Source organism: Lytechinus variegatus, chromosome 4 (genome assembly GCF_018143015.1).
Source record: "Lytechinus variegatus isolate NC3 chromosome 4, Lvar_3.0, whole genome shotgun sequence".
NCBI lineage: Eukaryota > Metazoa > Echinodermata > Echinoidea > Temnopleuroida > Toxopneustidae > Lytechinus > Lytechinus variegatus.
The window spans coordinates 6,739,724-6,763,251 of record NC_054743.1 but is presented as its reverse complement, the minus strand read 5'-3'; the positions used below and the strand labels follow the sequence as shown (position 1 = coordinate 6,763,251).

The window sequence follows — 23,528 nt, the reverse complement described above, 5'->3', positions numbered from 1 at the left end:
ACCATGATGTCACATCTTTGAGAACAGCGGTAGCTGCCTCAATCGCATGCGTCAAAATGGCGACTTGTTGGGCTACTATTTTCCAGCGTCTCTCTTGGTTGGAGTCTTGTAAGATCTTATGTAACGCATCAGCAATGCCTGGAAAAGGCCCAACTCTGGCGTCGTATTCCGTAAATCTTGGTGAGAATAAGACGTGTCTGTTGTATGAATTTAATGAATTAATGAAAAGCAATGAAAATTAGGAAATGGAATCACTTTAGGTCACTAGAATAATGGATTGGAAATTTATATATTATATATATATAACAATTATATTAAATTAAAGAAAAGTAAAACAAATGACCACATACATGATAAAATGATTATTTTGTTGCAATGTCGTATTAAACTTTTCAACAGCAAAATGCATAAAATAGTATCATCATTACTTTAAAATCTCATCATTGCTGTTTTGCAGTGTGTTTTGCTTCAATCTATGCGTTTTAGTTTTTAATGTCCTTTGTTTCCAAACTAATAAACATGATACCAAAATTATTATTTTAGCAGATGGATAAAAATGATAGAATTTGTTGGTGGCTCACTACTGAAAATATAAATGAAGAGGGGTAGGAAAGATAATCATCATATCAGTCCACTGCAGGGTGAAGGCCGCCTCAAATTTGTGCCAATGAATTTTGTGAGCTCGTCACTCCATCTCAATTTTTGTCTACCCCGATTTCGTGATCCTAGCCATGGTCTCCATTCTGTGATGCGTTTGGTCCACCTATTATCGTGTGATCTTGCAAGGTGGCCAGCCCATCTCCATTTCATTGATTTAATATAATCATAATAAAGATAATATGACGACATAAAAAGTTAGAGAAGCAACGGAAGTCTACACATACCTATCAAGTCTATTGTCAGGTAGCTCCTTGATAAATGCCTTCTCTAACTGCATCATCTGATCATTAATCTGTCTTACTGCTGACGGGCTGACAGGTTTCAAAACAGACAAACGAAATTTTCATTAAGATAAATCAATACCCTAAGTTAAGTAGAATAAATTTCATAACCTCATCGATCAATCTGACAGCTGTTCATGTGAACTTGCGTTTTATATAATGTTAGGATAAAGACATAAGTGAGTTTCAATGACGAGATCTTATAATAAAAGGCGTTTCAAAAGTTCTTGTTAATTCATCACTTGTCTTTGTTTGTTTAGAGGTGTTTTTCAAGATTGATTAAAAAGTCTCCTTGTAAACTGTTAAACAGGAAACAAGATATTTGTTTAAAGTATCATTACGGGGATGGTGGAGGAGAGTCCCTCTTCGTAAGCTAAGGCCTTGGTAAACTCTTGAACTAGATTTGGAGGAATCAGAATATGAACTTGTTTGCAACCCCAAAGTCGTCTTCTAGTCAAACCAAGTTTTCCAAAAGAAAAATAAGTGATTGAGAGATGACAGCTTCCGTTTGAAGAAAATTGTTCTCTTTTTAAATTTCCATCAGGTTTTGTAGTATACATAAACCGTATTATAAACGCCATTAAAAAGTTTGAAGGATCCCGGTTTCCAAAATCAAATAAAAGACTCATTTACGTGTCATTGTTGTCAATGAAGGATAAAAACACGCAATTGACTTCAAACTGTCGGTTTCTGCACTCTAAAAAAGTTTACCTAATATTGGGTGAAATGGGAATATGCATATTTGTTGGGTAAACAAACCCCAAATATTTTGTGACTTGTATACAAAAACATGCAATTTGCTCAATATTGGTACAAAAATTACCCAGCAACATGTGTGTTCCATTCCTACCCAATTGGGTAAATTTCTACTCTCTTTGTTTTTAGAGTGTGAAGACAGTAAATTTACATTATCATACCTGCTTTTATTAACGTTGCTAACTCTTTCCTGGAATTCTGTACAATTTCCCATGAAATCGTATACGGCTTCCTTTAAACGTTCTGAAATTAAATATGATGTTAATTAAAAATAAATGAATATGGAATTCTCGTTTGACTTAGCGCCTTTGTTTCAAATCAATCGATACTCTCAAGAAACGTTTTTAATTGCGTACCTACAAAATATTGGTTAAGAGATTTGCCATTTCGTTTTAAAAGCAACTTAGTTTTAACCAACAGTAGACCCTTTTACATGTTGACCAATCTGATTTCTTGAGTGTTTAATACATGAGTACTCAGTATTTACCAAGGCTCATCTTCAAATTTTAACAATTCAGTCTTATACACAGTGAAAGCGCGTCATTAAGATCAAATTTTACTGCAGAGGGCGCCTTTTCTATTCTAATACTAGGGCACATGAGAGTAATTGAACCGCGCGCAAAGCATGCCGGACAGGCGTAAGTAAAGATCACATGACTTTGTTGATTAAAATAATTCATTAAAAATAGATCAAATGTTTGTATATCAAAAGAAAAACGATAGACATAATGCTATGTTCATACTCTTTCATAATCAAGGCGTTTGGGAAGGCTAGACTGCATTTTGTATTTCATTTTAATCATTATTACCCACAATGCAGTTCTGTTTTTTCTGGCGATGAACTGGCCGAAATTATGGTTAGTCTTATTTCAGGCCATTTAACTTTTGATTGAGCTGGTCAAGTACCTGATTAACATATCAAGTCTTAATGTACTGTTAATTGTGACTAATGTCAGTGAATTAAAGCAAAATCTATCGAGGGATTGATTTTTAATGATTTTTTGATGAGCTATGATATAACACGTGAGTGAATGGGGGTCTGTAATACTCATGTGTGCCCTACTAGGGATACCAAATCCATTTCAGTTTTATTTGCGACTGGAAATTTGCCAACTCGAACACGCCCCCTAAATCATTTCTTCGAATGATAAGTTCGAAAAACAAATATCATATCTCCGACATGTCAGCGTCATAAATATTGGGGGCATGGCAAACCACTAGTGAACTTTGAAATGATAAGCCAAGTCAAATATAAAAGATACACTTTATGACAATGTCACATTCTTCTGAAACAGTATTTATCTTTCTCAATCTCTTGAACGCTCCGCTCATATGGACAGGCGCCACTTTTGTCAATAACTGGGCAACCTCATAATTGCACTTGGCGCGATATTTCAATATTTAATTACGATAAATCTGTAACCTGTAAAAGCGTATGGCAATTTTTTTCTTACAATTATCCGGTAAGATAGCAACTCTGAATTCAGAATTGAAATGAAAGTTACATTTGCCTTCTTTAAAATCAATAAAGTAATGGTTATAAAAGTATAATAAAGCCAGGGAGAAATGGGTAAAATAAAATGAGGGTACAAGAATTGAGATATGGGGGATTATTCCTAACATGATTCCGAGGAAACAAAACACGGGAAATTCTAATTTTGTTAAAGATTTATCCTAATATCGCCAATTTTTTTTTACCTTTCCCTTTTCATTCAGATTTTCCTACTTTTATCTCAAGGTCATGGTCCAGGAGCTTTCAAGGAGGCGCCAAGACCCCCCCCCCCAAAAAAAAGGGAAGAAAACAAAAAGATAAAGACAACTGTACACCAGTGACAGTAAGGATAATCATGGTAATAAAAAGAAATGTTGGGAATCGAAAAAGAGAATGAAATGAAATAGATCAATGGCGGCGCAATGGGGTACGAACTTCCCCTATGTTTTTTAAGCAGTGTGAATAAGAGGAAGAAAATGGGACAATGAAGAGAATAGGGAAGAAAGAACTCGGTTGCATATCTTCATGTAACACCTATTGTTTAATAGAGGATAATTTTTGGATAATCGTTTGGATTTCTCCCCCGCCCTATAAAGATATCCGGGTACTTCCCCTAATCAAGGCTGGGAAGGGATGGTGTACTCTTACCGAGTGATATCCCGTGGTCCAGAAGATCTACCGATGCTTCGCTAAAATTTAGATCGATCCACATAGAAAGCAGTTCTACCGAATAACGATGTACGTCGAATGGTAACACCAATGAATCGGCTAGTATTCGGGTCATCTCGGCAAATACTCGGGTTGTTGCGAGATGATGGGAGTAGTCTGGATCGATGTATTCCTCGACTAATCGGATGGTTTCGTATGACGTATGGTATAACGAGTAGAAGCTTCCATTTATTGTTCCCTGTGATAATTAGGAAATTGATAAGGATAAACGACATTAATATTGAAATTTAACGATCCATAGGAGGATAATCATGACAGAGACTTTACCAACGTTACCTATTCTACAGAAAAATTAAAAAAAAATCCGAATGCATTAATGAGGTACCGATTTCACTTAAATTCTGCTCGAGGTCCTGTTCCGACTAAAAAAAATCAGTTGATTTTGTTTTATGTATACAAAGATATGAAACTAGAATGTTTGGCTTTAACTGTTCGTTATTATATACAATGTCTAACCGTTCAGATGTACTTTCAAAGTAAAGGAAACTTACTAAATTTTTAAGAAATTTAATGCACTCTGGTGGGTGTTTCATAAAGCTTTTCGTAAAGTTACGAACGACTTTACGCATGCCTGGAACATGTTCTCAGATCAGATCTCAATTACATAGGGATATCACATAGTACAAGAAAGGATAACCAGTCGTGCGTAAAGTCATTCGTATCTTACGAACAGCTTTATGAAACGCCAACCGGTCAGGCTGAAAGATATGTTTAACTAGAAGACGAATTTATGAGATAAGAAAAAAAACCTACATACGTACATAAAAGATCATGATAAATGGTACTCCTAATCTCATGATAAAACCACGATGATCACTCGCTCCTGCTGATCTCCTCACACTGAAAGAAAAAAATAGAAATCAAACACTGAAAGAATTGTACAGCTTTTAAAAAAGACCTTGGACACCAAATATGCTTTAAATATTCCTTCCATGTTTATCTCATGTAGTAATACCCTCCCCACTCCCTCTCTCTCTTACCCTCACACACACACAAACCCTCTCACTCACCCACACCCCTAAACAAACACACCCTCAAAGCGATTCTCATACACGTGCACACTCACCCATACACCACACACACCCTTACACATACTCTCACAATATCCGCAATAACACACTTACCCACACACGCACAACTCAACATACCCTCCTACATTCTGTTTCGTCGTCTCCCACACATCCACATCCATGCAACACTGTAAAATACGCAGTTGATTTCTTACTGTGGTCTATGTGGTTCTAGATCATCTGGTTTTCGTTCAACCATGGTATCATAGAGAGATCTATCATTATTATCAGGATCTGGAATCTGTGAAATATTGTGATAAATAAATTATTGATGAATTTTTGGACAATAACCTTGAGCGGTCAGGGAGCGAACTGATTCTTTTCTAAATAAATTCATCTCAACTTGTCAAGAAAGTAGAAAGACAGAACCCTCTGTGAATTATATAGATCTCAGAAATATTTATACATCTGTTAATTAGCTAACCAAATGCAATCATCAACGATTGAATTCTTACTCATGGAAAATCAAAATGCATCTGATAATATTAATGACAATTAATGAAAAGTCCTCGTAATACTATAAATTCTAAAGTATTTTATTTGATAAAGGTCGAACAATATTTTTTTAAATATTATTTGAACATAGTTTTTAGATTATCTCCATGTCTACTTGAATATTATTGGATTAAATAGTCATGACGACATGTCCAAAATTTAAAATTGAATGAACGTAGTCGTCAATGTTTGCTTATCAATACACGATATATGGTAAATGATGATATATAAACAAAAGACATGATCAAACAAATGTTTAAAATATCAGTTAAGTTATTAAAAAATGAAAGAAACAATTTACCTTTTTGGCGGCAGCATAAACCACCGGTCTTAAATGAGGTGAAGCCGATGTCCACAATACATAATTACCTGAAGAATTGGTCAAAAAATTTATATATCCGTGTAACAGAATGTTTTGTTGTCATTTTTTTTGAATAAATCAAATTAAAATTCTTTGTAAGTTCAAAAATAATATAAAAGCGGTCTATGATATTTTTCCATTTATTTTAATTCATATACTTTCTATAAATAATGGATGAGATGATAATTTTCATTATCAGAGCAAGATTTATAATGTCTGATGGCGCTATTTATATTTCTTAATCTTGAGAGAATCACCATTTCATCAATATGCGCATCAACTTTTCGTTTTTAAATAATGTATTTCGTCGAATGAGCCAACATGAATGGGTTGGCTTTACATGAGACAATTCACCGCATCAATCATTGACAGATCACAGTTATTCAAGAATAAAATCAAATAAACTATCACAATTAAATCTCTACTTTAAGTACGTACGTCAACTTACCTGCAACGGCTATATCCAAATTTAGATATGCTATCGTGCGATCGGCTAATAGATGATTGAATTCCTGTCAAAAAAGAAAGAAAACGATTTGAGAGATTCTGGATTGAAATAAATTTCTATCATAGAATAATTCCTTGCTCACAGAATTAGAAGAATTTGATGAATCTAGAGATTTGAATCAATTAAAAAACAATGCAAGACCTGCATCTGTTCAGCCTATTAATTTGAACATATTCAGTGGGATCATATATTATTGTTGACTTTGTGAGTTTCAATATACGTTTAGACAAGGTCTACCATACTTTTATTTTAAAAACCCCCAAATGTTTTGTCATCTTAAACATTGCCGGGTGAACCTAAACATATTTCTTGGCAATGAATTGTATGCCTCATGTTTCCATCCATACAATAGTGTACCACATGTAGGGGCACATCTGACCCGTGCCCCCCCCCCCCCCCGGCCCTTGAGAGCCACAGAAATATGCACGGGTGCATACGCAAGTAAGGACCCTTCTTTGCTTGTATTTTTTTTTCAGACATAAATCACCATTAATTGGGATGCAGACTGTTTTGTACTTGTCAAATTTTCTCTTAAATAAATTGCCATTAATGTGGAGTGAGCTTTTTTTGGGGGGGGGGCTTGTTATTTTTTTCTGTAAAAAATCACTCCGCCCTTTTAAATCTTGGATTCGCCCCGGATTGATTCCAACAATTCACATGAAGTTATTTTTAAAGTTTGAATATTAAAAAATAATAAAGTTAAAATGGTTAGGGTTACCTCTGTCCATTCAATGGAGCCAATCAACCCGTATTCCTCAGCAGCAAATGAACAGAATATTATTGTTCTTCGTGGTCTCCATCCTACAGAAAAAGGGAAAACACGATTCAGAGATGGACGATAAAGATGAATGTTATTGTTGGATTGTGATTGTTCATATGATAAAGCATTAAACTGCAGATAACTCGATTTGACTTTGAACTCACTCTTTATTACCTTACTTTAACTTGCAACTACTTTGGCTGAGTTTTTTATCTTACGCTCTACTTAATACAAGGAATTTATTTAAACTTAAAATTATATTTTCTTATACCAATTATAGGAAGAGGTAGTCTCATCCCCTGGCAGTTGCAGACAAATCTGAAGAAATCGCCACACATAATTATATAGTAGCGAAGGAAGATGTTTTTAAGTAACGGTACGAAGCATCGAAGTATAGCTGGAAATGTTACCATGCGTCACTAACAAATGACTTATTATTCATTGAGCCATTGAATTTAAAGTCGATGTTGATTTATTCACCTTCTTGCTTTAATTTTCCAAACGCCCTTGATACTTCCATGAGGGTAGCCGTTCCACTGGTAGGATCAACTGCTCCAAGAGCCCATGCATCTCGATGATTACCTACGATGACGTAACGATCTATGTTTTTTTTTTTGGGGGGGGAGATATAATTTCCGGCACCATATTAGTAAATTTCGGGAGATTTCATCAAACTCTGTGTTTTTAATTTCAGACTTAACCCTTTTTCAATCAACGTGCAATTCTTGTTTTCATTTGAATACTCTTACGAAATCAATTGTTCATATTTTCTCATGAGCCTTACATATTCTTTTGAATTAGATTTGAACCACATGAAAATGTCTCATTAATATGTTCGGTTATGAGCAGTAATATAGGAATTAATGATTGCTTGATTAATGTACTATTCCATTATGATTACTTATATGTATTAAAGCAAAGGAAACAAGGATTCTATGTGAATTATGAAGCATTTGCACGTAAATTGTTTAATGTTTGTTATCTATATCGTCTTCAAATGATAACTCACCTGGCTCAATGTCCCCTCTGATAAACCCTACAGTATTGTATGTAAAATGATGAGCAGATATGGAGTTTACAACCAATCTCACTTTCCTGTAAGACGATATATGACAATGTTCATTACAACAGTGAAGATGAAGAATTCACGAGATTATTGATACGTAGCAATACCATAGTTTATATATTTGTACATTGTTTGACAGTTAGATCCAACGGCCCGGTACACGTCCTATCTATTAAAAAAGGGTCGCTATGTCGTAAGAAATGATGAAACATCGAAAGTACGACCATGACTACACCAACAATTCGAAACAAAACTATCGAGAATTGGCAACAAATAAATAGGATACAAGTCTTTTACAAAATGGCAATCAGCCACTGAATGACAAATATCATGGTAATGTCGTTATTATAACAATTGCAAAAATTTGGGGCCAGTTCAGTTTCGGAAGGAATAAAATTGTAAGAATGTGTCCTTGTTGTATTCAATATCGATAATTTGTATTTCGTATAGTATTTTATTCCATATACCCGCATTATGATTGCGCTGTCGTAACCAAATACTTAAAATAGATACAAGATGAGAAGCTCTGGTGTGCTTACATTCCTCTGTACGGTTCCTTGAATCCAGGACCTACTTCAAAGATTGTCCTTGGGTCTTTGTTCCACCCTTCACCGGGCTGAGGACCTCTTAATGCACTGTCAATATAAGAAATGTAAATTAAGATTTTAAGGAATTCATTTTCTTTTATTATTTAAATCCGGAACATGAAAATTGACAACCGGGATTAGGAATAAGCTTTTGCATAATTGCGAAGTGCGTGAGAGAGAACATTAAGGTGTGAATTATTTCATGATCCTCATTAAATACTTCATTTTACCACCGGAAGTCTATCACTTCTGAACTGAAGCCAGCAATATGATAAACCACCATGACCACGGTTCGAATAATACAAATAAAATGTGTTTTATGTAGTTGAAGATTTGTTAAGTCAATGTAAAAAAGAAAAGTACTATTCAACCCAAAAGATACATGAATGTTGATGATCATTCACAAATGTCCTTAATAGTTAATAATTCTGTATCTATGATATAAACAACATTTTGTCCATATTTATCATGTTAACTTTCTTTCATTCAAATTTATCACCAGTTCTGAAACACTTACTCTGAAGTCTCATGATTTCAAAAGTAAAAATGTATTATAAGCTTTAACCATGATGTTTAAAACATACATTTCTTACCTTAAAAGCTTTTCTGCGTCTTCGAATCCAATTGGATGTACTGGAATCTTTGGTATTGAAGTGTCATTTAACTCTAATCTGTATGCAAAATCTAGGGAAAGAATATTACCCTTGTATATGACATTCCAAACCAGAGGCGTCGATTATGGGGGGGCAGGGGGGGCGATCGCCCCACCAATGAAAATATTGGGGGGCAAACATATCGTTTTGCCCCCCCCCCAATCATGCCAATAATTCCGCATGTGCTAAAAATAAAATAAGATTGTAATGTTACACAGAAATCAGCAAGCGAGATTGAGATACACAACTCGTTCTTCGTCTAAATTCGTGCTCAAAATGTCCACTTTTCAGATTGGAATATCAAAAAATTTCAGCTCGCGCTTCGCGCTCGCATCATTTGTGAAACAAAAACCCATACTTTCCATGATTAAATAGGTAAATATGGTCCCGTTTTCAGTTCTAAACCTCAAAAGAACTCCCACTTCGATTTGCAAAAATCTTTTGTTCGATATATATCTTGTTCTTTATTAAAAACGTCCATTAAAGTCAATTTTTTTTCATATCGAAATATCAAAATTTTCAGCTCGCGCTTCGCGCTCGCATTAATCTGCTGGTGAGATATATATATATATATATATGTGTGTATATATATACATATATATATTATATATATGTACACACATATATAGGCATATGTGTGTGTGTGTTATATATATATACATATATATATGTACACACATATATAGGCATATGTGTGTGTGTGTGTGAGTTTGTTTTGTGTTATCGAGCGCCTTTGGAAAATTGATTCATGATTTTGCCCCCCCAATCTGAAAAATGGATCGACGCCCCTGTTCCAAACTATGTTTCAATCATTTTTTTAATAGATCACAAACATTTTCATTAACCTTCAAAATATACAACGTGAACTATGTGTAATTCAAAATAAAAATTCATTGAACATGTACGCATACATTCGTAATTCCGAAGCTTCGTAATTCCGAAGGTTCGGTTATTCCGAAGGTTCGTATTTCCGAAGGTTCGTAATTCCGAAGGTTCGTAATTCCGAAGGTTCGTAATTCCGAAGGTTCGTCAATCCGAAAACGAAATAAGGTTCGTAATTCCGAAGGTTCGTTAATCCGAAAACAAAATAAGGTTCGTAATTCCGAAGGTTCGTTAATCCGAAAACGAAATAAGGTTCGTAATTCCGAAGGTTCGTTAATCCGAAAACGAAATAAGGTTCGTTAATCCGAAAATTAAATAAGGTTCGTATTTCCGAAAATGAAAATTCATTTTGGTAACAAAAACGATGTTGTCATTACAAGATTACACGATATTATGCAATGATATAGTTTTTGCCCTGTGCTAAAGTCAATGGCGGAAATCAGACTAACCTTAGTTTTCATTTTTTACCAGAGTTTTCTCAGGTAAAAAGTTTTATGCAACAGGCTTCAGAAAGTAATCTTTTAAGGACTGCATTTAGTAACTCATGAATAGAATATATATCTCACGAACTAAATAATGAGAGCGCGAACCGCAAGCTTAAAATTATTGATATTCCAACCTGAAAACTGGACATTTCATACTTCTTTTTTGTAACCAGGAATAGAATGAGTTCCTCAATAAACAATACTTGATGCGAGCGAGAAACGTGAGCCAAATTTTTCCGATTTTCCAACCTGAAAACTGGAAATTCTAAGCATTCTTGTAAAAAAAAAATAATAGCTGGGAGAATAGTTTTCAGAACTGAAGTGGCTTCCCTGGGTAAATAATATCTGTATCAATATCATTCTAGGCCTACATGAAATTTCCAAAAGTTTGAGCACGTGATTCGCTCGCAACATCTCACAAGGATGCCCTTTTAACAGTAATTGACCAAAAAAGTGAATTTTACATCTTCAGATTTGACTTTTTCCCCAAACCGCTTGCTCTCTACGCTCGCAGAAATGAAACGTAAATATATAACTTTAGTGATCACTTAAAAAAATGTGCTTAATTTAGTTACTACAAAACACACAACCTCTTTACACAATATCCGTTTGCACCAAATTGCCCCTATTGGCCCCTTTTTTTGCTTTGCCCCCCCCCCAAAAAAAAAAAAAAATACGTTCCGCCGCCATTGGTTAAAACACGCATCGTCTTCATGGCCAACTGCAAAAAGTTCTTAAAATGTCCCCTTTAGATCAGGTCAGAGCTTTTATATTTAAAAATTCTGTTCGCGCTTCTTGCTAGCAGTTATTGTCTAAATTTAGTTACATAGGCATCTCGCTTTGAAGATCACAAACATATTGCCCATCATATTAACAAAAATATATAGCAGACTGCTGATTATAAGATACTAGCCAAATGTTTTGCCAATCGCATTACTTGTTTTATGCATGATCTCATTCATCCAGATCAGTCTGGTTTTTTAAAGGGCAGAAATATTAGCAACAATGTGCGTTTAATTTTTGATATCATTGAATATACACAGACAAATGACATTCCTGGAGCAGTAATATTACTTGATATTGAAAAAGCTTTTGATAGTGTTAATCATAACTTCCTTTTCCGAACTTTAAAACATTTTAATTTTGGCTCTAAGTTTATTGACTGGATAAAAACTCTGTATTCAAACAGACAGACATATGTTTTGAATAATGGTTCCTTGACTGATCGCATCTCAATGCAAAGAGGTATATTTCAGGGGTGCCCTATCTCTCCTTACCTGTTCCTACTAGTTATTGAGATATTGGCTATTTCTATTCGACAGAATAATCAGGTTAAAGGTATTAAGGTCAAGAATCAAGAGGTAAAAATATCATTATTTGCAGATGATTCGGTTTGTTTTGTAGACGGGGCTAGAGATTCATTTAACATTTTGTTGGATATTTTGAATAAGTTTGGTAAAATTTCTGGTTGTAAATTGAATTTAACTAAAACAGAAGCAATTTGGATTGGTTCCAAGAGAGGTTGTCAAGATTTTCCGTTAAGTAATCATGGAATTACATGGAAATCAACAAGTTTTAAATCTTTAGGTGTCAACTTTTCTATGAATTTGGGGTTGATATTTGATTTGAACTACAAAGAAAAATTAAAAAGAATGACCCAATCAATAAATTGCTGGCGAATGAGAAATCTTTCGCTGATTGGTAAGATATGTGTAATCAAATCTCTTATCCTCCCTCAATTGTTATATCTTTTTTCTGTTCTCAGTATAAAGATACCACAGTCATTTTTTAAGGAACTTAATAGTCTGTTCTTTAAATTTATTTGGAGTGGTGGTAATGATAGGGTTAAGAGATCATTTATGTGTAATGATTATACTCAGTGTGGACTAAAGATGATTGATCCTTATTCATTTGCTCTATCCCAAAAAATGACATGGGTCAAACACCTACTTGATGATAATTTTGAGTCTGTTTGGAAATCAATCGAAATCTCAGCTCTAGAAAAATTTCATAGTGATCCTAATATTTTGTGGAAATCATATGCCCCAGAAACCGTTTTACAATCTTTAGGTAATTCCCAAATTGCAGATTCGCTTCGTTCATGGTATTATTTCAGAGAATATGCTTCTATAGAATCATTTCATTGTAAATTTTCTGAGATGGGGCATTGCCAATTCTTATGGTTTAATAGATTAATTCGATCAAAATCCAAAAAATACTTCTATTATGAATCTTGGCATGAGAAGAATGTTGTTGTAATTTCAGACTTATTGAATCCACCTCATCCTGGACATAAACTGTTTGAAGAACTTATTTTAGACTTTGATATTCCTGTGTCTGATAGGAGAAAATACAATTTTTTAATGAAAAATATTCCAATGGAGTGGTTTAATAGAACAGTTTTGACTAATGTACACGTTCATGATATTTTGATTACTAAACTGATTACTGCGAAAAAAGTACCATGTTGTCAGGGTGACCAGACGTCCCGTATTTCCCGGGATTTTCCCGTATTTTGCTCCTGTGTCCCGGCGTCCCGACAAACCCTTCCCGGGACGCCTATTTGTCCCGTATTTCAGAATATTGAACAAAATGTAGTTAATACATTTAAAAGTGACGAATTTTCATTAAATAACCAACAGCTGACGAAGCATGGACAACAATTAAATCGATAACTGTAAACTTTTGCAAGTTCTGCGGTGATTTCTTGCTAACCCCATACATTGCAAACGAACTGACCTCCTGCCTGTACGTGTGTGGCAGGCTACTAGCTAGGCATGTAGGATCGAAGCAAATTCTTAATGGTGAAAACAATCTCACATGATAAACAGTTTTTCCACCAAAATAATCACAAAATCGGCGGGAAATTCTTATAATTATACCGTGATTCTCAGATTAATGATTTGGAGATGTAATCGGAGGAACAAGTTATTGACTTTTTATAGATCTAGTTGTTTCAGCTTTCGTTTTGAGTCTTGGTGTGCACGATGCTGCGATGTTTCATCTAATTTTTACGTTTGACAATTTTATTCATTTCTAAAACATTTTATTTTTTAAATTTTAAAAATACATTAAAAAAACACCAAATAAAATTATGATTTTTATTAGATGATTGGATTTTTTTTGTTTACTTGCATTGAACTTTTCCCCTTTCCTTTCATTTATCCTTTCTGCTTGCCCTTTTTTGTTCCATCTATCTTTATTTCCAATACCATACTTTATCCGTATTATTTATTTTGTAATTATCTGTGTTACTGTTTGAATATTTTTTGTGACTTATTACCTTGTGAATACATCGCGATTCGGCCTTAGCCGCGATGATGTCTTGATTTTTATTAATAAACCATTTATCTCTCTATTTCCTATCTTCCTTTCCTGGACATTTTTTTTTCTTTCTCTCTCTGTTCATTTTTCTTTCTTTCCTTCTTTCTCTTACTTTCCTTCTTTATTAAATATCCTTTTTTATTTCCTTCATTCTTTCTTCCCTTATAATTACCTTGGCTTCCTTTTCCTTTCCACTCTTTCTTTTCCCCCTTCCGTTCTTTTCCCTTATTCTTTGTTTGTTTCTTTCTTTTGTTTCATTCTTTCCCTTCCTTTCTTCCAGTTTTCTTCTTTCTTTCTTTCTTTCTTTCAAAGAATGAAGGAAACATGTTTATTTCCTTCATTATTTCTTTCCTCCTTCTTTTTCTTACCTTTTTTCCCACTTTAAATCTCTCCTTTATTTTGTCTTTCAGACATTTATTCATCTTCCCTTCCTTTCTCTTTCTTTCTTTTTTTTCTTTCTTTCTATATTCATTTCAAAGAATGACAGAAACCTTTTTTTATCTCTTTTATTATTTCTTTCATCCTTCTTTTATTCTAACTTTCCGTTATTTTTTTCTGTTTTCCTTTATTTTCTTTCTTTCTCAATCATCTCTTCTTTCTCTCCTTCATTCTTTCTTTCACCTTCCCTTCCAATTCTTAATATTTTTTTTCACAAGTCTAACACTTTGTGTGGGCTTCTTCTGTTGATCTTCGTTAGTCAATTGTCCCGTATTTCATTTTGTGAAATCTGGTCACCCTGCATGTTATGCCTATAAAATTTTGAATGTGCAATATCTTCCAGATAGACGGTACAACTACTGGAATGAATGCCTATCAATCCCTGTACCCACTTTGTGGGAAAAGGTACATAAAGCCAATTTCTTTTGTACTATCGATACTAAACTCCGTTCCTTTTACTTTAAGATTTTTCATAATACTATAGCTCTAAATGCATTTCTGTATAAAATCAAAAGGAAAGATTTACCAAACTGTACATTTTGTGATAATGAAGAGGAATCAATAATTCATCTGTTCTGTGACTGTGATAAGGTAACCCCAATTTGGAATCTTCTATTGACTACGATAAAAAAACATATTTCAGATTTCAATCTCACTAATTTTCAAAAATTGTTTGGTGTATCAACGGATAGATTTGTTACTTACCTTTTACTATTGGCCAAATATTATATGTATATTTGTAAATTCAAGAACATCTTACCAAATGTGGATTTATTTAAAAGTTTTGTGAAGAAACAAAAGGAAATTGAGCATCACCTAGCCAAGAAAAGAAACAAACTCACTGTACACTTTAAGAAGTGGCGATTTGATATATGATTTTTATTTTAGATACAGGTAGTTCCCCATTTTCCATTCTATTTGTTTTTGTATCTTAAATTGAGACTTGTACAATGCACAGAGTAGTATGCTACAATTGATTATACATGTAAATTTATCTCGATGTGTATTCCCTTTAGAGTAACCTGTATCGTCCAATGTTTTATTTTGATTTATGTCACCCTTTTTATTTTTCTTATTTTTTATTTTATTATTTTTTTTTTCCATTTATTTTTATTTCATCTTTGTTTTGTGATTTTACTGCTTTTGAACTGTTTTGAATCATTCCAATTACCTGTAAATATTGTGATTATATGTGATTTTGAATACCAATAAAACACATAATTAAAAAAAAAAAAAAAAAAAAAAAAATATATATATAGCTCGCGCTCGCATTATTTAAAAAGGGTTTATCATGTTATTACATATTTACTTTATTTTATAAGGATAAAGCTAATTATTGACTGTTAGGACTACCCTTTCAAAGAAACAAACAAAAATCAACTTTAAACTGCCGATCAAGGAAAATATGGCTAAAAAAATTGCCCCCCCCCCCCCCTCTATTTGACGAAAGTTGGATCCGCCGGGAGGGAGGCAGGAGGCATCAAAAATGAAATAAAAAACAGGGGAATTAATATTTTCCAAAATGGGAAAGTTCCTTTTTCAAAAATAAATATGCCGTTTTTCATGTTTTTTTTCGAAATAAGATACTCTTTTTAAAGTATACAAGTTACATTAAGTTTTCAGGCTGGAATATTGAAAATTTTCAGCTTGAGCTTCGCACTCTCATTGGTGAAATATGCATCCTAAAAAGGTCACTAAATGCATGCTTTCTTTAACAGATTCCTTTTCTGGTCAGTATGTTTAAGCTCGCGTTTTGCGCTCGTGTTAATTTTTTAGTTAGATGCACATCTTTTTAAAAACTAATTTTCATTTTTTATTGAAATAACCTAAAGTTTTAGCTTGTGATTCACGCTCGCAACACCTCGCAATAATGCCATTTTAAGAATAATTGACTACAAAAAACGTTATACAACACTTCACCTTTGAATTTGTTTTACCAAGCCGCTCGCTCATTATACTCTCTCCCGAAAAATAAAGCCTAAATATACATTTTGCCATAATAAGAAGTCACTTCAAAAAAGTTTTTCTCTACTTAATCACTATCAAACACACAATGACTTCAAGCAGATGATAATCTTAAGGTGAAAATATCACCAAAGTGCCCATTTTGACGTATGAGTTTCATTTTTTTGCTTTACCCCAACGAAAATTCGCTCGGCCGCCCTTGCCTTCCCATCCTCATAATAATTGAACGGCAAAAGTGTCCCCCCTCCCCTTGCCTCTGCTTTCCCGGTTTTCATTTTTCGGATTAACGAACCTTATTTTGTTTTCGGATTAACGAACCTTATTTTGTTTTCGGATTAACGAACCTTATTTAGTTTTCGGATTAACGAACCTTCGGAACAACGAACCTTATTTCGTTTTCGGTTTATCGAACCTTCGGAATAACGAATCGTCGGAATTACGCCACAAATGTTCGGATTAACGAACCCTTTTTCGTTTTCGGATTAACGAACATCGAGGTATAGGCAATTTACGTGTTTCGGAATTACGAACCTTCGGAATAAAGAACCTTCGGAATTACGAAGCTTCGGAATTACGAAGTGTAACCGAAAATGTATACGTAGGAACTGTTCCGACTAACGTAACATGCTTTATTGTACTCATAGAATATTCCCTCATACTTTCGCTGACGTCATTCGAACTAGTTATGTTTTTGTTCCAAATAAAAACTTCTCATCAGATTAAACAGCTTCTTGAAACAAAAGAAATGTCGCAGTCTTTTACCTTTAGCGGGGTAGCCAGGAGTCAGAGGATCACCGATATCTTTAAGGATCGAGCCTCTCTGTGCAGCCGTCCTGGGTAGAAATGATCCTTTAGGATAGGGTATACCGTTATGAGGTAAGCCATAGGTAGGTAGATCTCTAGGATCAGAGAAGAGAATCAGACCAGCAGCTCCAAACTTCTCAGCATTTACAACCTGTATACACCGTGTACATGATACAGCATCAAGAAAATTTCGTGTCTTTTACGTTAATGGTTCTATCCAATTTTTTTATTTTTGGTGGTTTGTTTAAACAAATCTATTGAAAAACATCTTGAGAAGCAAGTAAAACACAAGTGGTTATCTCATTCGTCTTTACGAATTTCTATTATGATCTAGAAAGAGCAACATTGAGTTGTTATAATCGTATTAAAATGCACTTTCTTCTGCAATGCTCTGAGATCCTATTCGAACTTATGATGATATAACTATATAATTTAGATATCATTATAATCAAAGAATTCAACGATGATTTTCCACTAGGACGTGCAAAAAACAATTATTGATAACCTTTATATTACAAAGGTTAAAAGGAAACAACCGTAAATAAAAACAAGCGGAGCGCCTCTGGCAGTCTCGCCTGCATTCAGTTATTCAATATAGCATCAGTGCTGACTTTGAAAAAGACTAATAATCATTCACAAAAAACACAATATGATGATGAAATACTAAGTTCATTGACCCTTCATGACATTTTGACCTTGATCGTGTGACCAAAGAATTGTGCAAACCGATCAGTGATACTTGATTACCTTTATGTCCATATCTTATGAACTAGATCCATGAACTTAACAAAGTTATGATGGCAATTAAACAAATACCCCCAACACGACTAAAGTTCATTGACCTTGGTCATGTGACATGAAACTCACGCAGGATATTTACTGATGCTTGATTACTCCTATGTCCAAGTTTCATGCACTAGATCCATATACTTTCAGGTTATGATATTTGAAAAAGCTTAATTTTGGTTAAGATTTCGTTTTGATTCCTCAACATAATCTACGTTCATTGACCCTAAATGACCTTTGACCTTGGTTATGTGACCTGAAACCATATATCTCTATGCCTGAAACTCACTAAGAATGTTCAGTGATACTTGATTACTCTTATGTCCAAGTTTCATGAACAAGATCCATAAACATTTGATGAAAGTCAATAAATACCCCCAACATGGCCAAAGTCCATCGACCCTAAATGACCTTTGGCCTTAATCATGTGACATGAAACTCAGGCAGAGTATTTGATAATACTTGATTACACTTATGTTTAAGTCTCATGAACTAGGCCTATATACTTTTCAAGTTATTACATTTCAAACACTTAACTTTCAGTTTTGATGTTGATTCCCACAACATGGTCTAAGTTCAGTGACACTTAATGACCTTTGACCATGGTCATGTGACATCAAACTCTGGAAGGGTGTTCAGTAATACTTGATTAACATGATGTCCAAGTTTCATGAACTAGGCTCAAATACTTTGATGTTGACGACGCCTCCCTCGCCGCCGCCGTCGAAAAAGCGGCGCCTGCAGTCTCGCTCTGCTATGCAGGCGAAACAAAACAGAGGGGAAAAGGACTTATTACTAAATTGAAAACACGATTTTAATAATAACAATTTAATAAAAGAGAAGTCAGGGGAAGTTTCCCAACACCTTTTTATCCTGAGTTATCTGTATGTGGCTATTTTGACGATTTGTACTTTAATTCTCACCTATCATGTTTCCCTTTTAATACCTCATAATCAATTTTAGATCTTACCTTGGTATTTCTCCCTGTCATGCCGTATTTTGCGATGAGTATCTTTCCCTTGAAGTTGATATTTGTGGTAAGATTCTGAAGATATTCGTAGTCTTCAAGCCTTCCATAATTGACATACACAAGGTCTCCCTGGATATGACACACACACAACAGATGAAGACAGTGACGAGAGATACATTTAGGGAAGTCATGTTCATGCCATGATTTCGAAAATTCCCAAAGATATGTTATATCGATATCAAAAAGAATGTTTCAAAGATGAAAATACCTTTTTTCTTGGCTCAATCCCTTTTGAATTATCTTAATTATCAAGTGAAATTTTACGTTTTGATCACAACGAAAAGAAAAATCCGAAGAATTATTTAAAAAATTTACTTATTTTCAACCAACACAGATGAACTTTCATGATCGTATTTTAATAATTGTTTAATTTTTTGTCATGCACCGGCATGACGTTCAGTGCTTGAGATGTAAAATAATCTTCAGGTATAAAAAAAGTCTCTAAGTACATTAGGCCTTATAAAGACGACATATTCTTGCATAATGATGATCATCCATGTCCCCAAACTCTCTCCCCATTTTCAAAAGTGAGATTTGATTTGAGTACTTGCTTTGTGTATATAGTTTTTTTTCCATGATTTGTAATTTTGCATCTGTAATTATTTTTTAACTATCTATGTTCATTTATAAATTCAATATTGAAAGGTTACAAAAATGCATTAGCTTTAGGAAATAGGCCTAGAGTTGTTCTTAACAATTTATCAATCCATTTATTGACCAATCAAATAATAAGTATAAACTACAAAGTCTCTGGTATATTATTCATTAATTTGCTGACCAAAGGTATAAGCTAACTGTTGACATGAAATAGCTTTAGATTTCGTTCTAAATTGCAGGTTTAGTTTAAAAAACCGTGGGGTTTTTTTTTTGGGGGGGTGCTCGTATTATCCGAAAGTTGAGCTCGTTTTTTTGGAACGGTTAAAGTGAATTTCTATCTCTACATGCGTATGTGAGTACGTGCTGTATGTAAGGACGGTTTGGGTGTGTTATAAATATTAACACATGGATGCTTTGTATAACACACGTGCGGTAAAATAATTTCACACCAAACATGCCGAAGATTGGATAATTGAAATTCAATTTTAAGCTACTTTAAGGTGCCTGGAAAAGCGAGAAGTGATGATGGTCTTAACAGCCGCTGTTAAAAAAAAATCAGCTATATCATTTGGTTCGGTAACCCTTAAAATAGCTAAAGAAAACATGGGGATGAGAATTGGAACCGGGAGGGGGTATTCACCCTCGCAACCTTTTCAGTAACAATATACGAAAACGTGAAATTTAATTTCATGCAGTTCAACCTCCTCACATACACACACCCACATCCATACGCGCACACACACACACACTTTTTTTTTCTTTTTTTTTTTCTTTTTTTTTTCTTTTTTTTTCTTTTTTTTCTTCTTTTTTTTTCTTTTTTTTTTCTTTTTTTTCTTTTTTTTTTTTCTTTTTTTTTTCTTCTTTTTCACACACACCTCAAAACACCCTCCACACACACACACCCCCCCCCCACACACACACACACTTTCAGATTTAATACGCGATTCCTGTAACCAACTAGATAGTAACACCAATTTTATTCGTAATGAATTATTCTTTTCAAGTTCTTCAAATTATCGTACCTTAAATCAACATTTCTTCATAATATATACCGAGTCATCTGCTTTTACACACATGCGAGTTACATTTCTTTCCTTCTTCATTCAAGAGTCCTTGACTTTATTTTTTTCTTTTACAACTAACCATATACCGAAGAATTTGCTGGAAAATTTTAAATAGAGAATACCATGGACGAAGTTGATTGTCTTACCGTGACGTCACCAGTAGCTGAGTATGCGTTGAATGGAGGAGGGATACCCTCTTGTTCTAACTCTTCTTCATCGAATGAATCCTCTCGGAGAGATGAGGTAAACATTACACTACCATTGATAGGGTTGATTATCTGAACCTATCATACAAACACAGTAGTTAGGTTGATTAGCATCTATGAAACAAATTTTTAAAAAAGATAAATTCCATAGGATTTTTGTCTTTTTATGTTTTTGTTTAGATACATTAACCCGCGATGGCCCAAGATTTACCATGCTTATTTGGATATATTCGCACATTTGGGGCTTGGGTGAGTATGACGAGGGTATGTGATATATGCGTGGGTGTATTTAAGATATTAATCGTCGGGGAACAAAATGAGCATGGCATCATATTTTAAAATACATAAATATTGTCTCGTAAAATATCTCTGTGATATTATACTTATCTTTTTATGTTTTTTTTATTATGTTTTGAATGGAAATTAAATAAAAGAATTGAATTGAATGTTTTGAATATTTCGTGACATTATTATTTAAAAGTGGTTCAGCGGTTCAGAAGATTATACAAACCAGTGTGAAGATTTAAGCAGTTAACATGGCAGTTTGAAAATGGTGGAAATGCTAATGAAAATTCAACCATTTGCTCATAGATGCATTGATGGCCGATGATTTATTAAGGGTAGTAATTATTCCAAGAGGGTAGACGTTCATCTTCTCCTATCGCCAGGATCGTTTTGACTTTATCACTCTTCATTTTTTCAACATGCTCATGTGAACCAGAAATGGTCAAGTTTTACCCCGCCCCCCCCCCAAAAAAAACCCTAAAAATGTGACATATAGAAGACAAGCTAGCTTAGCACACGAAGACGAGGAATAGAATAAAGAAGATGAAAAGAGAATATATTGGAACTTGTCATTCGACTTGATAAGGACTATATCACATTTCCTTGTTTTCTTATTATTATTTCATGAATTTTAATTTCACTTCGTCCGAAATTATTTTTATCTCGCTGCACTTTGAATTAAAGCACGTGGCACATCGTGGTCAGTCATGCATGCCTACACAGCAAAAACTGTGGTGTTAACCGGTGTACATAGAGGACCACACCAGTTATTTTACACTGGTGTTAAATTGGTGGTGTTAGTTTTACACCTATAGGTGTTATTACAACACCTATGGTTGTTACATTTACACTCTTTGGTGTGATGTTCAATCTCTAGGGTGTTATTTTAACACCTCAGGGTGTGGTGCTCTATAACACCAATTTGTGTCAGTTTTAACACCACAGTCTTTACAGTGTAGGTTTTTTCATATTACCTTATTGGCAAGTTCATCATCTGGTGACGGTGGATGCTGTAGGTAGACCTTGTATGGAACCAATCTAGCTGAGTCCAGGCCTTGGTCTAACCATGTCTTCATGATATCCTGGGCACCTTCTAGGTCAGCTGGTGTACCTGCTACGTGTGGTTTACTGGCGTAATGTCTAGATGAAGAAAAGTGGGATTTCAAACAGCTATATGATCACAATGCAGATTCATTTAATACAATTTAATGGGGGAATGTCACACAGTTGCATCGCCGTACGCTGAGAATTTTCCGGGCGTGGTAGACGCGTAAAAATTTTCGACAAAACTTGAAACCGAAGGCGCGAGTCGACCGAGCTTCTCATTAGGGCGCTTTTCTATTTTCAGAAGAGAATTTAAAGGATTTCGTGTGCACTTTTGGTGAATTTGTGAAAATTTTAAGTAGAAATTTGTAGGTTTTCAAAAGTTAGGAGGGCGGCAACTGCCCCCACTGAGCCGTACTGCCATGCACAGTTGAATGCTTGAAGATGCCAATATTTCCACTGATGGCTCAGCATTTCAAATATCTGAAATATTGCCAGGCCTCAAATATTCCACTGGACATGCTGGACTTGTAATACAAGATACTTTGGGAATAAGCATTCATAATAAGATGACCATGATACCATGATAATGATACGTTTGTAAGGGTTGAAAACAAAAAAAATCTACACAGTTGATATACTATATTTAAATTGTTTTGAAACACGGAGTAAGTAATCCTAGTTCAGATTTTAACATTTATATGAAAGGGTGTGTTACATTCAACAAAATCGACCTTAGTTTACAAATAAAGACTGACCGTCAAAATGTCTTTTAAAATATGCTACAATCTGGTAGTATGCTCATTGTCATAACGGAGGTGCCATCCAGCATTTTTTTTAATCATGAAATAATTAGAATTTGAAAATCAACCATTTTTTATTTCCTGAAAGAATTGTATATTTTATTTGTCAACACTTTGCAACAAACACCCACGATCGTGAATTTTAAGAGAACTGCAAATAAGTTCGTGATAGAAATATCAGTGAGTTAGACTTGTTTACAATTTTGAAATGTCAAGTAGGTTTTCGAAAATCTTTCAGTTTATGATTTACATGTGATTAACTCCATTCCAATCAACTCTCTCATGTTTACAAATTGATTTAACAGTTTTGAAAAACACTATTTGTTGTTGTCAAGTATCTAACTAGGTTTTTAGACTTAAGGAACTGAACGTAAACTCATACTGTTCCCACGCTTCT

The 23,528-nt window shown here is 34.3% G+C and overlaps 1 protein-coding gene across 1 annotated transcript in view; it reads right to left on the bottom strand.

Annotated features, from left to right (window-relative positions):
- Positions 1-4: 4 nt before the first annotated feature.
- Positions 5-23,528, bottom strand: part of LOC121412445 (N-acetylated-alpha-linked acidic dipeptidase 2-like) — a gene marked incomplete at its 3' end in the record, with an annotated part of 28,690 nt that continues 5,166 nt past the window's right edge. The window contains exons 2-17 of the mRNA XM_041605255.1: positions 22,259-22,424; positions 20,940-21,077; positions 19,073-19,201; positions 17,275-17,467; positions 9,359-9,449; positions 8,122-8,207; positions 7,593-7,712; positions 7,071-7,153; positions 6,293-6,356; positions 5,785-5,852; positions 5,144-5,229; positions 4,680-4,758; positions 3,838-4,096; positions 1,859-1,940; positions 885-971; positions 5-197 (exon numbers count right to left, since the gene is read on the bottom strand). Of these exons, the coding sequence (XP_041461189.1) occupies positions 5-197; positions 885-971; positions 1,859-1,940; positions 3,838-4,096; positions 4,680-4,758; positions 5,144-5,229; positions 5,785-5,852; positions 6,293-6,356; positions 7,071-7,153; positions 7,593-7,712; positions 8,122-8,207; positions 9,359-9,449; positions 17,275-17,467; positions 19,073-19,201; positions 20,940-21,077; positions 22,259-22,424 (1,924 nt within the window). The remainder of the gene's footprint in view (positions 198-884; positions 972-1,858; positions 1,941-3,837; positions 4,097-4,679; positions 4,759-5,143; positions 5,230-5,784; positions 5,853-6,292; positions 6,357-7,070; positions 7,154-7,592; positions 7,713-8,121; positions 8,208-9,358; positions 9,450-17,274; positions 17,468-19,072; positions 19,202-20,939; positions 21,078-22,258; positions 22,425-23,528) is intronic.